At 42.5% G+C, this 16,168-nt stretch overlaps 1 protein-coding gene across 1 annotated transcript in view; it reads left to right on the top strand.

Moving 5' to 3' along the window:
• LOC122399236 (protein lozenge-like) overlaps positions 1 to 15,680 on the top strand; it is a 41,655-nt gene extending 25,975 nt beyond the window's left edge. The window contains exons 5-6 of the mRNA XM_043399768.1: positions 13,800 to 13,970; positions 14,702 to 15,680. Coding sequence (XP_043255703.1) covers positions 13,800 to 13,970; positions 14,702 to 15,171 — 641 coding nt within the window. The 3' untranslated portion in view covers positions 15,172 to 15,680. The remainder of the gene's footprint in view (positions 1 to 13,799; positions 13,971 to 14,701) is intronic.
• Positions 15,681 to 16,168: the final 488 nt, after the last annotated feature.

The raw sequence follows: 16,168 nt of genomic DNA, 5'->3' as shown, positions 1-16,168 counted from the left end.
CAACCACGGTGTTTAATGCTATTTCCTTCATTACTGAAAGCAAATTGTTACGTTACGCAAAGCGCAGAACCGGTAATTTTCATACGTCCATACAATGAAACGTAGAAACGTTTATTCTTGTTTCCAATACGCGGAGAACTCGATCCCAATCGAAGAAGCTGTCGAAACGTTCGATAGTCTTGTGTTTCTAATTTAAGTGGTGTCGCGTACGGTGTTTGGTTAAATTTCTCCATTTTGAAGGTCTGAAAACAACGAGGTGAGAATCGCGGTTAGGGTTAGGCGCCTTTCTTAAAGGGTGAGGAGGCAATTAGGAAAGTGTCACATACACTCCTTTCGCGAGCCTCCCTCACAACATGGCTACCCCCTATCATACTCTATCAGGAGGTTATTAACGTACGCGGCTTAAACTTATTATGGGAATGCTAAAGGATCTCTGACACATTAAGAGAATGTGTAATTAACACCCTTCTTGGCGTCCTCGCCTTTCTAAACGCGCCAAAAATTACTTGGTTTTCTCTCGTGGGAACGCGTCGAGCGTTACGAAATCTTTGAATCTGTTATTTTTTTTTTCTCTCTTCTTCGCGGAGAAAGTATTTTTATATCGTTCGCATAAATTTCTGCCCGTAACGTAAACTTCGCGACATTCTTTATCCGGATTCGTGCCTCTTGGAAAGGACTTGGTCGCAAACGAGTCTTCGATGCTCGCTGAAATGACGAACGCGACCGCAGAACTTAATTAAACTCGTAAATCCGTCGGCACCATCGTTCTAGACAGCCACGACTGTTGTTGCGTCTTGGTGCTTATTTCCCTCGTCGTAGCCCTCCAATCAGAGTCACGCGCTTAGTTTGGAGAATACAGGTTTAAACGTATCAGGTCGTTCCATGGGTAATTTTCTGGAATTCAAGTGGACGCGTGGAAGACAACGATCGGAAGAGAATATCAAATGCCTCCGGGAAAACAAAAACTCATGGAATATCAACTATATTCACTGCAAACTTACGCATGAACGCTTAATTTAAAAAAGAGATCCACCAATCTGTAGTCTGTGTGACGAATAAATATAAACAGATTATAATCAACAGACTCTCATCTCATCTTCAACAGACAATCTGAAATAAACCAAAACGAAATTCACGGTGGCCACGAAGTTATTATCAAAGACGAACATCTTCAACAGGAGTTAAAGGATCAGTTTTGAGCAGCTCATCAAAAGGTTCAGTCAATTACAAAAAGATATGATTTAATATTCATCTTGAATCATATCTTTTCTGAGAAGTGAGGATCTTCCTACATAAAACATGTTTATGTCTATTATTTTCGACTCCACATTTTTGTCCAAGTCACGTTTGAATTTCATAAGACACGATTCTGATCATTCCAATTTAATTTGTCGTATGTATTTTAATTGACTGGTCCTCGATTCGAAGAATTTGGTCAACGAAGATTGCTCCTCGAGTTTGCAAGGAGCTGCTTAGTCTTGCAGCCACCTTCAAATTCAAAAGGCGTCCGTTTGACACATTTCTGGTGAGTTTTAGGAGTGGGGCGAAGCTGACCAGGACTAAGAAGTTCCCTAGGTGCCCGAGGCAAGATGGAAGCCTCGACGGCGACGTCCGGCGTTCCTCGAGCAAAGCTTTGCTAGGAAATCTTTGCCTTTCGCAAAGTGGAATTTCAGAAATCCTCCGGGCTGCGGTGCTCGGTGAACTTTATCGCCCGTCGGTTTATCGCGTATCCTGGTGTTACAACATCCTTCGTGTCCGTCCAATCAGGCGCGTACTTGGCGGACGGCTTAAGGAAACCCGCGGTGGCCCCTTAACCCACACCGCGATAATAACCAGGCCGAGCGGAGCGTTCCGTTTCCACGTGCACCTCCTTTCGAATGCTCAGGATCTGCTGAACGACCCTTCCGCAGATAGCCGGAAGCATGTCCTTCCCTTTCCTGGTGGCTACGACACCAACAGCCGACCGTAAATCTCCGGCAGGCGATAAACTTCCAGAATTAACTGCTACCAGAAAAATTGCGGTCGAACAACCTTGTTTTCTGGTGGATAACTGAAACTAGGTTTCCTCCGCTTTGGAGATAGGAGGTTGGGACTTGGAAGGGCTGAAAACTATTCTCAAAGCTACAAATTGTCTGAGCATTAGTGATCTCAACTCTTAAGGAGAATAGTAAACCTCCAAGTGCAAAATGATTTCTTTCTGGTGGAATATAGGACTTTGTTTATCAATGCATAGTTGTAACTAGGTTTTCCTTTTGTTTTAATGATAAAAATTTATAGTACTAAGTCGTCAAGTATAGTATAAAATGGTACCAAGATATTTGTACTGTTGTAGCCCGTTTTTTGGAAAACAAATGAACCCCTTTGCTTTAGCAGTAGGAACATGAGAATTTAAATATGTTGAACTACGAACTTAAAATTTCTTCAATTTTATTAACCATCGTATTAATTTGGTTATTTGTAAATGGGATATCAACAAGTAGATACTTACGTCTCTGGGGGAAAATAGGATCACGGAAGAAAGTGGCAAATTTATTTTCCTCGTTTCACTGCCGGAGGGTGTACGATGAATGGAGATCGAGCATCTAGGATGAGACAGACGAGTTTTTGGCACAAGTGCTACTCTCCGGAGGGTGGATTGAATCGAACTTTTCGCTCGAACGCATCCATGCTTTTCCCACGATGTTAGCTGCTGCAAATTCCAGGTCATTCGAGATGAATTATCCTGCAGGATGCTTTCGATAGAAAAATTCGTTCGTTGGGGCAATAAGAATTATATAGACATTATATAGATTTAAAATTTTTAAAGATTACAAAGAATATTTTGTGGAGGGACATTTCATAAAGGACATTGTTTCGATGAACTGTAATAGAGTTTCTAATGTAGAAATATTTTCCAATAGTCTTGTGCATCAGTATAGTAATTTACCAAATTTTTATTTCTTATAGTTTTTTACCAAGTTTTTTACCAGAATTTACCAAAGAGTTTTGGGTGAATTAATTCTCTAAATATGTGCAATTTTTTGCGTAATGAAGTGGCTACGAGGATTATCCAATCAGGTGGTTTAGAAGTGCATGCTGATTGCATCTCGATTTTCTTTTCGGATGAAAAAATCGTTCCAAATAAAAGAGCATTAACAACGAAGTGCAAGGCTGTTTTTCCGTTTCTTCAGTCGACTAGTCAGTCGATTATTATTACAAAAACCAGGGGACTTTTTGCCCGGGAATTTTCGAAAGTTTTTGCTTCGATGTTTCGGTAGGATGACGATCTCGGAGTCAGGATCCTCTGGATCGTGAACCGCTTTCTCGCTTCGCTCGTCTGGCTCAATTCTTTCAACGTTTCGAGTCGGCAGATCGACCTCGATCGATTTGCTCTCTCGAGATTGTCCCTCGATCATCTCAAATCGATTCGAACGAGTATCCTGATTGCCCAGACGCCTCGATTTTCGGCGCTGGCCGACGTGCGAGCCCCGGCCGTTCCGGCGCTGGAATTTTTGCGAATCGCCGCGAGGTTACTCATCGAATTTGTTTATGCAGTGCGGTTAAATAATCCAACAAAAACGACCGGGCTACCGTATCATTATTTAAAAGAAACAAACCGACCTTTCAGGGAATTATTTTAGTAAGAACTATATCGAAAAACCCGTCGGTATATTCGTAGTCGATTTTAAGGCCTCTTCGAGCAGCTTTTAGTTACTCAAAATTAAGTAATTCGGAAATTCCCATTAATTACTCGTCAAAATTATACAGTCAGGTCTAAACATTAGGGGATGATTTTACCATGCTAAAATTAAAAATAACAAAATTACGTTTATGCCACCTCATGCTCCAATCTATAAAAAAAATATTGCAAGCGAGAATATTGTATTATGATGAATTTCTATAGTCCAGAAATTAATGTAAATAAATAAACGAGTGTTTCTCGTTTCGAGGGACAAAATATCTGCAGGGGAATTAACATATGGAAAAATTGGTTGCAAAAGAGTGACCGATGCTGGCACGCGGCATGAAACAGCGTATGCAGTTGACTTGATTGACAAGTATGGTCGTCGGTGGTTAAAAGGGGAAGAATTTCTGGCGAAAGGTCAGTTAGCAGGTGGTTTCACGAAACTCGAGAGCTTCTAATAACGAGTTCCTCGTCTCATTCTCGATTCGTCGCGCGTTTCTTCCCGTTATTTCTCTAAACCGTAAATGACGCTGGCTTTTGCAAGAGGATTTAAAGGTCCCGCCATGTTCCTTATAATCGCCGTTGTTCGCAGAAGTACGGCGAATTACCATACTGTTTCCTAACCCGCCGCGACTGCCGCTCGTTCGGTTTATAAATCACAACCGCGCAGTCACGACGATACGTTTCTGATGGACGAAAACGAAAATGAAAATTTGGATCCGCATCGTACGATTTTTAATTTTACCCTTTGGCATATGCCTGTTTCTTTATTGATTTTCGATATCACATAACTAATTCCCTGAATTTCAACACGTAAATGCTTGAGATCCCAGAATCGACCATGCATCGAAATCTCTCGTCATTAGGAAAAAATGTCGAACAGACTGCAAGAAGAGATAGAAAATCTTGAATATTACGCTTGAAAAGTATCGAGAGATACCAGAGAATTAAAAAATATTTATGATCAAGTGAATCAATTTTATAATGTGGTACTATAATTAATATTTCTTACAGTCTATTTGAAATCTCTCGAAAAATAACTAAATGAGTTTACTTGATAGTGGTGTGGATTCAATATTGATATTCTTTTCCTTTCGTTTTAACATGAATATAGAATGATCAATGGCAGGAAAGTAAGTATTGTATTATCGAATAACGGAGGATCTTCCGCGGTACTTTCATTCACAAAACCACGGAATCATTCCGACGAAAGGATGCACGTTCCCTGTTCTCTTCCGATACTCTTCATTTGCGTTCGCGCGAAGAAACAAAGAGCGAAGGGAATGAGGATCGTTTGGAATGAAAGGAGGACAAAGAGGCCGCTGGAATGGTGAACGGAAGTACCGACGAGGCGGACGAATTAGGATCGAAAGGAAGCCCATGCTCCCGACTTCTTTTTTTTATACACGAAATCCCCGTACTCGTAACATCCAGCAGGTACATTGGCTGAATTGTGTCGAGAGAAAGGGAGAGGACAAGGGAAAAATAGAGAAGAGGCTAAGCAAGCCAGGAATAAGGCGTCGTGAGAAGGAGGGGGAGGGAGAAAGAGGGACGATCGAGAGGAGAAGGCAGTTACGTGATCCACGCTCGAAAGGGCACGAATCCTCGTCTTGATCTCTCGAGATATCCTCTCTCATTTTGCCTGCGGATGATTTTGGTCGTCTATCGCCCTCTTCGTCGTTTTTCGTCTTCTTTATTAGATGTCGAACAATACGAGCCAAATTGAATTACGCCGGTGGGCGTGAACTATAACGAATTTTTTACGCAATCGATGCTTGTATCGCAGCGGCTTACGAGCCACCAGGATGGTTCTTGTAGTTCCTCGATCGTTTTTCGCTCGTCAAGCCCATTATCATAAAACTGTTTTGATTTTTCATTAAAATGTTATTCAATACTGTTTTTAGCACGTTAATATTTTCTATAATACAAAGGAAATAGTAATTGAATACTATCTGCAGAATTATATAAGTATAACAAAATTTCCCAACCAAATCCACATCATTTTTTATTACTTTATGTCTGACATTGAAGTATCATGATGAAATATCACTTTGTTTCTAATCAATAATCCTGGAAGTTTTGCATGCACTATAATTGTTAATGTTGATGTTTTCAGAATATTAGACAATTTATAAGATGCCCTAAGAGTCAATGGAGAGTAATTAATAAGAGATGCAAATTTTACCCCCAAGTTACAAATATACCGTATTGTTAACATAATCGAGTGATATTTGTACAACATTAGTGTATTACATTTTAAAGATTCGTCTGCACTTATTTACTATCACGAGTCGATGAAATAAAATCCTAAAAATGATGCATTCTTTATTGAAACAGTAAAATCGCGCGACAAATTGCTGTCAGAGTATTAAACGACAGTTTAGCGATTGAATTCGAGTTGGGTTTGAAGAAGCCGACGTGCTCTCTGTGGTCCATCATCGAGAATCCCAGTGGTCGACTTGACACCGTGTAAACGGGTTCGCTGAACTGTCGAGTGGAGAATTGACCGTGGGTGCCAGGCGACTCGAAACGAAACCGGAAAATGGTTCCGTACGTGCAAGATCAACGAATGAAAAAGCGTGTTCCGGGCGACGATTCGATCTGAAAAAGCGAGCCGCGATCGACGGACGATCCGTTTGAGTTCGCCGCTAAACTGTAACAGAATCCAGAGGATCGAGACTAAGGAAGCCCCGTACGAGGAACCAATAGAGCGACAAGAACGCACGGCCTTTCTTTCGCCTGCGGCTTTGTCTTTTTTTCAATCGAAACATAATTGATCGCCAATCAACGGTACGATCCGAGCGTGATCAATTGATTACCGACCGATGTCGTTTTCTCTGAACTCGTGGATCTCTCGCTGACTGCAATCTTTATGATCTATTCTTCGAAAAATAGCAAAGACAAAGTGGCCTTTCCGACTTTATCAACGTTTCGCGAGTCATCGATGCGTTCTTCCATCAATTTTTCATTTAATTTCTAAATTTAATATTCATACGGAGTGTCCAAAAAGGTTGGGGCTAAACTTATACTTCGTGTTACTCAAATACATAAAAAAAAGTACGTATAAACTTATATTCGAAAATGCTTTATTGAAAAGGTATAAGTTTTTAACGAATAAAGATTTTTAAAAAATCCTTGTACTGAAAAGTAAAATAATAAGATTTATATTTGGATCAAAATGGACCCAGAGTCTACCATGATCTATCTTTCACTGATTCGTTTTTTCTTTCTTGTCAATTTGTCTATTCGTGCGCTGTACGTGTATGTGTTTAAAGGACTCTTGCAGTTTATAATAAGAAATAAAATAATAACGGAGGGTGCGTTCAGAGAATTCAGAGACATTTGTGCAATTATTTGTGGAGATTCGGGGCTTGAATGGACTCTAAAGCGACGTTTTGAAATCTGGCTACACGCGATCTGCCTTTGAGACTGAGAAGTATTTGGGAGCCTTGAAAGAATAACTGCCAGTCCCTTTGATTTTTTAATTCACCGTTTCCGCTGTTTATTCACACCGAACAGTCCTCGATCGTTTATGCACGGTGAATCCTAACGCGGGCCAGCTACTTCAATAGTCGATTTAAGATACCAAAACAATGAAAACAGCTCGAGTAAACGTGTGCTGTATTCGAACTGGTTCCCAAGTTACAGGAAATTCTTGAAATTACAATAGAGGACCTAAATACAAATCTGTAATCGTCATAGAGTTCCCCAATCTTTAAAATATTCTGACTATTACAATGTTTCGTATACATTATCAAAGTATTCAAACACGGGGAATGAATTTTGAATTTTCAAATGTATTTAAGAAGCCCCAAAAATTAAAATCCAGCATAAAATAGTTCGTCCAAGACCTGCTTAGCTATCAGAGTCGTGAAAATTTCAGAATTTAAATTTTTATTGGAAATTAGCTTTGATCCAGTGCTTCAAATGAATTTCACGTTTCTTTGAAAAGTTTCAAACAATGGAGCAACTATAATTTAATCGTTGAATATCGAGTTTCTTGACTTGTCTTCATGTTTAATAAGCTAAAAGAGCAATAAAGAAAATTCGTTTTTTTATGATATTGGTTCACACCATCGTACTAATCATAGACATATAATTCAGTCAGTTTTGAGTATTTTCAATTGAAAAAGAATTGTGAACGTTCATGAAACATTAATAAATATGTATGGAAAATGTCGGTATTGAGAAACTTATACTTTTTTTTATAAAAAAAAATGATACTCTAGACTAGAATACTCGTCTCTATGTAGAGAATAGAGGATCCCAGATAACAGCTGACAAACAAAGAAGTAATTGTGGGTCGCGTGTCGAGCGATAGCGATCGCGCACAATCGCTGGGCATCATCATCGCACGGGGCCCCGTGAGTTTCCGGGCATGCCAGTGGGGCCCTCCATTCATGCTCTTCATTCACCCTCGAAATTGCGCGCGAACGACGCCAGCGTGAGATGAACGAGGACTGCGAAAGACGTCCTGAAAGACGTCGGACAAAGGGAAAAACAGGAGAACCGTGAGAAGAAAAAGGTGGGGGAACCGCGTCGAAGGTATTGACGTCCATTGTCCGTTTCGATGCAAATTGCGGCGATGCGTGCGTGCGAAACACGCCGAGGTACCGCGCTAAACAGATTTCCGTCTTTTAGAAGACCAACCGAATGAATGGACGCGCGAGACGTGAATGGAAAACGGCGATGTCGCGTAAACGCAGAGCAGGATGGAGCATGATCGCCTGTAACGGTCGTTGAGATCGTCGACGTTTAAGGAATTGACGAACCATAAATTGTCTCCGGTAAAATTGACGAAACTGCCGCGATCGATCGAGTTACAAAACGGCGTGATTATGGTCTTTCAAAGTGTCCGGTGCTTTCTCACGTTTGGGACTTTGAAAAGTACGAATCGTCGAAGAACGTACACTCTCGTCCATAAGTCACCGGAACGCTTAGAGTAACCCGCGAAATTGTCTATACGGTAGTATAGTTTCTAGTATTCTACCACGTTCTACCACTGAAGTATCCAATTTGTTGGTGTTATCCTTCTGATCTGTGATATAGCAATGGAAAGTTGCCTTTGTTTTGAATGTATCATAAATATACAATTTTGTCCTTACGAGCCAGCAGAACTCAAGATACTCCAAGTTGTGAACCACTATTTGAAGGATCTGCTTCCCTACCGAAGAAACATGCGATTAAACTGGTCTATCAAACATTGACCTTCGTGACACGGAGTCCCAAAGAAAAATGAGTAACCTGACGAAGAAAGCAGTCTAATTTTATTCAGTTGCGATCGGGAGTACGCGCAAGCTGGGTAGCTTCTTCACGGATCCCAAAGACATCGGAGAGAAACATTATCCTCGGCACAGGATACTTGGTACAAGAAGAAATCGCCGATGGTAAGTGATATGCGAGGCAACAAGAGTTTCCTGGGCCGCTCGTATGCGTAAGACTTCTCTCTCTCCTCGGAACGTTATGCAGGTTTACGGGTGTAGACGGGCCGATATGTGTCATACACGGGCGTACGCGTGTGTCGACATTCGTGTCGACCGGGAATATCGAGACGACGCAATATCGACTTACGTTACACGACCAAACGAGCATCTATCTCGGTGGGAAACGAAGCCCCACGGCTTCGTCTGTTCGACGTTGTTCTTAACGTTCGATCTCTTTCGGACGGCGACACCCCTTTCCACGATGCTCGTTCAAGAAAGGATTCGCGATTCTGCCGGGCCATGTTGCCTTCCACTTGGAAGTCTCTATACCCAAGTATCCTGGAGCACCAGATTACCTGGAACACCGACAGAATTCCAAAACTTTTGGTAGACTCCACCAGAATGGATAAGGTCCAAGAGAAAACGTCTTTGCTTGCAATAGTACTTGGAGTCAAGATTGGAACGCTTAAGCACCCTTCCTCGGTGATATGGAAAGCGTCGAGAGTTCGACGGTTCGAACATTCCAAGACAGCCGTTCCCGCGACTTTTTGGGGGGATTAGAAAACGGAGGAATCTCGAGCGATGGCCAAGACACGAAGATAAGGTCGATCGAATCACCAGCTAGCGGTAGCACGAAGCTGGGTGTGGGGCAGAGTTAGGTGGGAGAGAAACCGAGAAACGACGAAATGACGGCGGTCGATGGACGGTTCGTTAAGTAGATGGCTGGTCGGGGGACTAAGCACCAAAACCACCTCACTGTGGTTTCACACCCGCAAAGCAACACAGAGAGAGGAAGACAGAGACACGAAGAGAAGGAAGTAGTAAACAACTCGGAGTTCCTTTGGTCAGGACTCGTGCGTTCCTTCGGTCAGGATCGACGCGGCGAGGTTACACCTCTGCGATTCTTGAAAGAGTTTCCTGAGAGTCGGTTGAACAGTGACCAGCGCCGTGACGACACCGAGGCGATCAATGAATGCTGAGTCAACGATGGGAAAGCTGAGAGAATGAATCGTTGATCTACTATCCACTTCACTCTTGTTCCGCGTCATACCGGGCAATTTACCGGTGACCTTTCTATAATTATCATCGTGATGCTTAACACTCGTTCCCAGCGTCGAGAATGATAAACTTATCTCATGCAAGGTTTCTTTTCGTCTGTTTCATTACAATTTTCAACAATTCCAAAACAGTTATCACCTTTCAACGATGAAAAAAACTTGGTAATAAAAGTTGTGGTGGAAACAAATGATGATCTTGGTGAAAAACTTATCAATTCTGGACGCTTTTCTTCGATGAAGTCCATATTCATTTTCCATATTAAAATCATAACGAAATTGCGTACGCTTTTCTTCTAAAACAAGAACCATAACCTATCAGAATATACAGTGTACGTTCCATTTAAAATGATGTTTGGAATAAACGCAATTACTTTTAAGCCAACCGAATAGACAGGACCAGCGTCCAAGTTGTTCGTGAGGAGGAACATTCAGCCGATGAAAGGAGTCAAAGAGGAGACGATCCTCGGCCAAGGGTTTCCTGCCGATTCTTCTCCGTAGAATCGATCTCCCTTCCTCCTATAGTTCATAGAACCGGGTTCTTCCTCGTCTTTCCTGAAGAGGCTCGAAACGGACTATTATCCAACAGATGGTCGCCCGAGCGCCGACCCGCAGTGGCGTGCCTTTGTTTTGTTACCGTTGTTCCGGTAATTGCGGCAAATACACGGCCATTTTCGGTAATCACCCGCACGCCCCCATCCCCGAGGCGGTCCCCTTTGAGAATTCCGAAACGACCTCGACCTTCCTCGGCCCCGGTAGGCGCAACGACAGTTTTGCCAGGGGACCCACCACCAGCGACCTCGACCTCATCTCGAAGATCGACTGTCTTCGCCTTGGGCAAACGGATCGTTGACAGGGAAGCTTGATTCCAAATTACGAGTTGCCTCTAAGAAGTAATCAGACCGATTTCTATTCTCTGGCTATACTGTATGCTTGCTGCTGAAACGTATAGCCCTACTCTGTCTCCGGTATAAGTTTCAGTTCGATTGAAATAACAGGTGCGATTCGATAGCAGGGTTATGCAACTAAATTTTTTATCAAAGTTAAGGGGGACTTCTGATAAAATAGATGAACAAATAAGCATTCTTTTTTTAAAGAGACAATATAAAATCAATAAGTGAGATATATTTTATGTACTTACAAGAAACACAGACTGTCCGATTCCGATTTTAATATGCTTTTGTAGAAAGACCCTTTTCGATGCATGTAAAATATTAAACGTAAATTCTCGATCATTTTTAAGGTATGACTAATTAAGGATACACAAGAAGGTGTGTGATACAAACTTCGTGCTACAAGATTGCGGTGGTATATTTTATTGTCTTAAAAAATATGATTAAAATCAGGTGCAGTCGATGTAATTCTCTTGCGGATGGACGTGTGTATTGTCCATCCAAGTCCCGCGCTGGCATCTGAAATAATTCGATACGAAAGACACTAAACTGCTCGAAATGCAGATCTAAAGGCCTGCCTATAGGTTTACGAGGGAATTAGCAACCGTTAATTACAAAACCGCCGTCTGTTTCTTGCGCGTTGCAGCCCCTCGTAAGCGTCGGAATTACGAAGCGTGCAGCCGAGTCAATGGCGAAACCCGAGATTTATCGGCTATTAAAATCGACGGTTTTCTAATCAATTCTCTCTGCGACTTCCCCGCCTTGACCCGGCTGCAGCGAACCTGTTGGTTTCCATTAACTCCGTGAAATATAGGTTTCTCGCTTCGAACGGATAAAAAGGAGCTCGCGAGCAGATAATCGACGCGAAACGCTTTTATCCTGGTGGACTTTCGCGATTCTGCGCGATTTTCTCCAAACCAGGGAAAGTCCCAGAACGTAAAAATATTTCGTTTTATTTCATTCCTTCGAAGAAATATTTTTCTTGATCAGGTCGACTAGAGTCCATTCGAGAAAAGCATTCAGACAACCCTTTTTGTTTAGTTTTGTTTATTTAACGGCGAATAATTCCTAAAGAATTTTCTGATGTTCGAAACAGTAAAAATATGTTGCCTAGTATATGCAGAGCACTGTGTACAAAGGGTTAACTCACGGAAGATAGCAGCGATTAATCTCATTAATCAATACAATTGATTTTCGTGGGAATATTAAAGGAAAAAATACAAATTTTCATCGTTCGTTCAAATCTGTCGCTACGTCTTTCGTGGGTTTCGAGCGAGCGAGTAAAGTTAAGGCGAGAAAATTTGTTTTCTGCCAAATCTTTGGCGGAGACGAGTCGTAAAGTTTGAAAATTGCAAGGCTTCTCTGAGACTGGCGGTGTTCTTGGAACCGATTGGACGATGAACGCGCGTTTTGTCATCGAGCGTCCGCCGAGAATCACCAATGCCTGGACTTTCCATCAGCTCCTCTCGTTAAAGGAATCTAGACATCACGTATGCGGCTCTGTGATCATGAGACGGACGGTTCCTTGAACTTTGCAGTCAAGTTCGCGTCGAATCATCGATACGTTACGTTATCGCGAATCCATAATATCTCTTTGTTATCATCTCGAATGGGAAACGAAGCATTATATGATCATTCGTCGTCGATAAATGATAAAACAGTTCTGACGTTAAGAATTTATTGAACCAGTATATGAAGACAGTTCCTACTCTAGTAGACTTATTGAGAACCTGAAAGATGTTGGGTGCTTCACGTTAATGGATTGATTGGTTCGTCTCAACTTTCTTAATTACACTCCAATAGATATATCGAACGGTATAAATTGCATCAGGACGATAAGTGAATGGAATAAAATAATTTAAGAATTAAAAAAAAAAACCTAGGGGAATAGACGTTGTTTTATAATGACACGAAGGCCGTCGGGGACGGGAAGCAAACTCTAGTGTTACAGATGCCGAATGAAAGCTGAAACGGCTCATCGAGGGGAATAAAGAAAAAGACACGAGGTATTGTGTGTCGGTGCGCGGACTTTTTCGTGAAACATTATTCCCGATCTCGCAGAGCCGTGAATATGCATTTCATAATCGGTTCTGATTCGTTGTCGATGAACGATCGAGAGCCAGCAAACGCGGCGGCAAAAAAGTTTCGCCGAATCATCGATGACTCAATGCGTGAGTGGCAACGTTTTCCTCTCTGTTTCCGTAACTTTTACCGAGCCGCTTGTCTCGCTGTTCCCGCCGAGGTATTTGGACATTCATTGGGCGTACGACGGAAGTCGCGACGGGCCGCGATAAATATTTCACGAGATGTTAATTAATATCGGGTAATTGCCGCGAGTCGAGTTGTCGAAAGCATTGGCGCGATCCTGTCGACGATAATCCGTCAGATTTCTTTTTGTTCGGTCCTTTGAAAAATTGGTGGAAAGGAGTTTCGAAACAAGGTAAAGAATTCTTTGCATTATAATGTATCCACTTGTTATCTGTACAAAAAAAATTTTGATTTTAAACCATTGTGAACTAAATACGTAACCTAAAATTTATGTCCCTCGAAGTCTCAACTCGAGAATTAATTTGTCTAGTTCCATAATGGAAAATCCTGTTACCCATATATGGATGATATGGCTGTCGAAGTGTCAAGGTGTTAAAATAAAAATCTCATCCGAGGAGTTGCAGAAACCAGAAGTTGCTATTTTGTTAATTCACCGCGTTGTGCAAAAGGTTACGTGGGACAGTTAATTAACGAAAAATGGTACGTTTTGTTGCAGATACGGGCGCAGGCACCACAGAATGGGCCTATTCGTCAGCGGCGCCATCTTACCCAGCGCCTCCGGTGAGCAGCGGTGGTTCCTTTTCGCCGATACCTGGCGGCGCGTTTTCCTATCCAGGAGAATCCCTCTCTCACCACCCGACCACGGAACCCGTGCCGTTACCCGCTGGTGAGCATTCGAAAAGTTCGCGAGAGCATGCCGCGTCAAGCTGAAAAGGGAAAAAACCGACGCGTAACGTCCCGATACTGTTGTGACGCAGGAGGCATTCGAGGAACGCGTTCTCTTCTTCCTCTGTGTGACGTAACCGAGAGTTGCAAGAGCGGTATGACGTGCCACGGAGCAAACAGCTCGGAACAGTCGTCAATCCGCTCTATCTCTCGATTACAACCATCTATGAACTCAATGAAATTTCCGTATTTTCATTACAATTTTTCCTATTTTTTGATGGCTGAAATAGTCCTTTTCTATTCACTAAGAAGATCTTTATAGTCTGCAAAACTATAATTGCAGTAATTAAATTACATAATGGGGTGTGTCTTGGAGGGAGGAAATATTAGTTTTCCATTTTTCACGAATTCTTGCAGTTTTGTGTTCCCAGGTAAAAGGTAACTTTGTTATTTCCTGGCATACAGTATATTTTAAGTCAGATTCTCGTAGAAATTTCGCTGAGTGTATTATTAGACGTTTGCCAAGTTCCCAGTGCCTCCTGGTCTCCATCGGTTCGCAGTTCTGCGATTCTTTAAATCGATTTCGTGTCTTGGATTAGCAATGTACACGTAACATTTGCTTTCCATAACCTTCCTGAATCTCCATCAGCCACCAGCTTCAACCACCTCGCTTCGACCCAGCTTCGAACCGCCTGACCATGCCATAGGACAAAGCCTATTTCGATCTTACAGTGCTTTCGTCGGAGAACCAGCAGGACACTTACACGCCAAACTGCGTCTCCATGTATCCAGGCCACGGGACGTCATCTACGTCTCTGCCTCTAGTGCCCAGCAAGTCCAGCGACCCGGACATCTTCACGGGAGGCGGAACAGGAAGTGGCAGTCCTGGCTATCACTATGGTTCTTGGACACCGACACCAGCCACGCCGGTTCCGGTCGCCTCGCACAACTACAATCCTAATTACCAGGGCTACTACAACAACCCTAGCCAGAACTACATCAGCCCGGCGCCTATGGTTCTCTATCCGCAACTCTACAGCACGGTGAACCAAAATCAGATCCATCTTCACCTTCACGGCGACCTGACCGACGAACAGGTCACCATAGCAGGTAGCAACCTCACCATCAGCAGCAACAGACTGGAGATCGGGGTCCTGGGCGAGGAGAGCGAACAACGGAACGACGTCTGGAGGCCCTATTGAGGAGATCCTGACTACGGGGATGCTGAGTTCGTAAACGTTCGAAATTGTACCCGGTGTTATAAATGTGATATCGACGAAAAATTCGTCGCTCAAAGCGGCCAGGACGTTCGAAAGAACGTCTAAATAGGAGAACTCGAGTTTTTGGGACTCTGTGGTGTTCGTGGGTTGCAGGTTGTATGGTTTTCATGGTCGCGGAAGGATTCTCTGAGAGAAGCAAACGCATCGAGATCACAGGTGGAATGAAATTGTTTTTGTGGGAGATTTGATGTCTCAAGGTCTTTTTCGAATGTTCGATGCTTCGAAGCCCAGGCGCGAGTGATCAGTGTTTTGTGGAATAATACTGATGACAGTGAGGTAACTGGCGAGAGAGTCTGAGATGTTGGAAAGGATCTCGCTGGACTGCTTGATCGCGATTGAGAGGATCGATAGGGATGGAGTAGCGAACGATTCGGTGTTGTAAACCGAGCCAGCGGGTAGACAGTCCATGTAACGTTGTAAATACACAGATATTTTCCAAGAAATAAAATCTTGCCTGAACAGGTTCCTGAATCCCCACCGTTCACCAGATTTATCAGGTTCAATAGAGCGCCCAGCCGACTATAGTCACATTCCCACTTGGGCGTGTCACTCGTTCAACGCGCTGACTGCCACAACCGAATCCATCAAGTTTCCTACGACATTTTGTTTCAGACAGTTTAAATTTACTTAATCTTAGCGTTTATCGTAGTGTTAACCGTTGCAACTTCGTCGAAATTCATGAACATCTCGCGTTGGAAATTAATTTTTTTAATTAATTCTGGGCCCTTACATTAAATCACCTATAACATTTATTCAAACTAAACTTTCTTGCTTATCAAGAAATGTCAACTGTAGAACTATGCAAGCGTCATAACTTGAACAAACACTAATGAGTCCAACAAGTCATCGAAGCAAAGAAATTGATTAGTTCGAGTTTCGCGAAAAAAATTTCTATTTTTTGAACAAAGAACATTTTAGA

The sequence above is a fragment of the Colletes gigas genome, unplaced genomic scaffold, assembly GCF_013123115.1.
Source record: "Colletes gigas isolate AHSC1104 unplaced genomic scaffold, ASM1312311v1 Colletes_gigas_Sc00002, whole genome shotgun sequence".
NCBI classification, from domain to species: Eukaryota; Metazoa; Arthropoda; class Insecta; order Hymenoptera; family Colletidae; genus Colletes; species Colletes gigas.
Note: the sequence above shows the minus strand (reverse complement) of the source record. Positions and strands in the feature narration are given on the sequence as shown.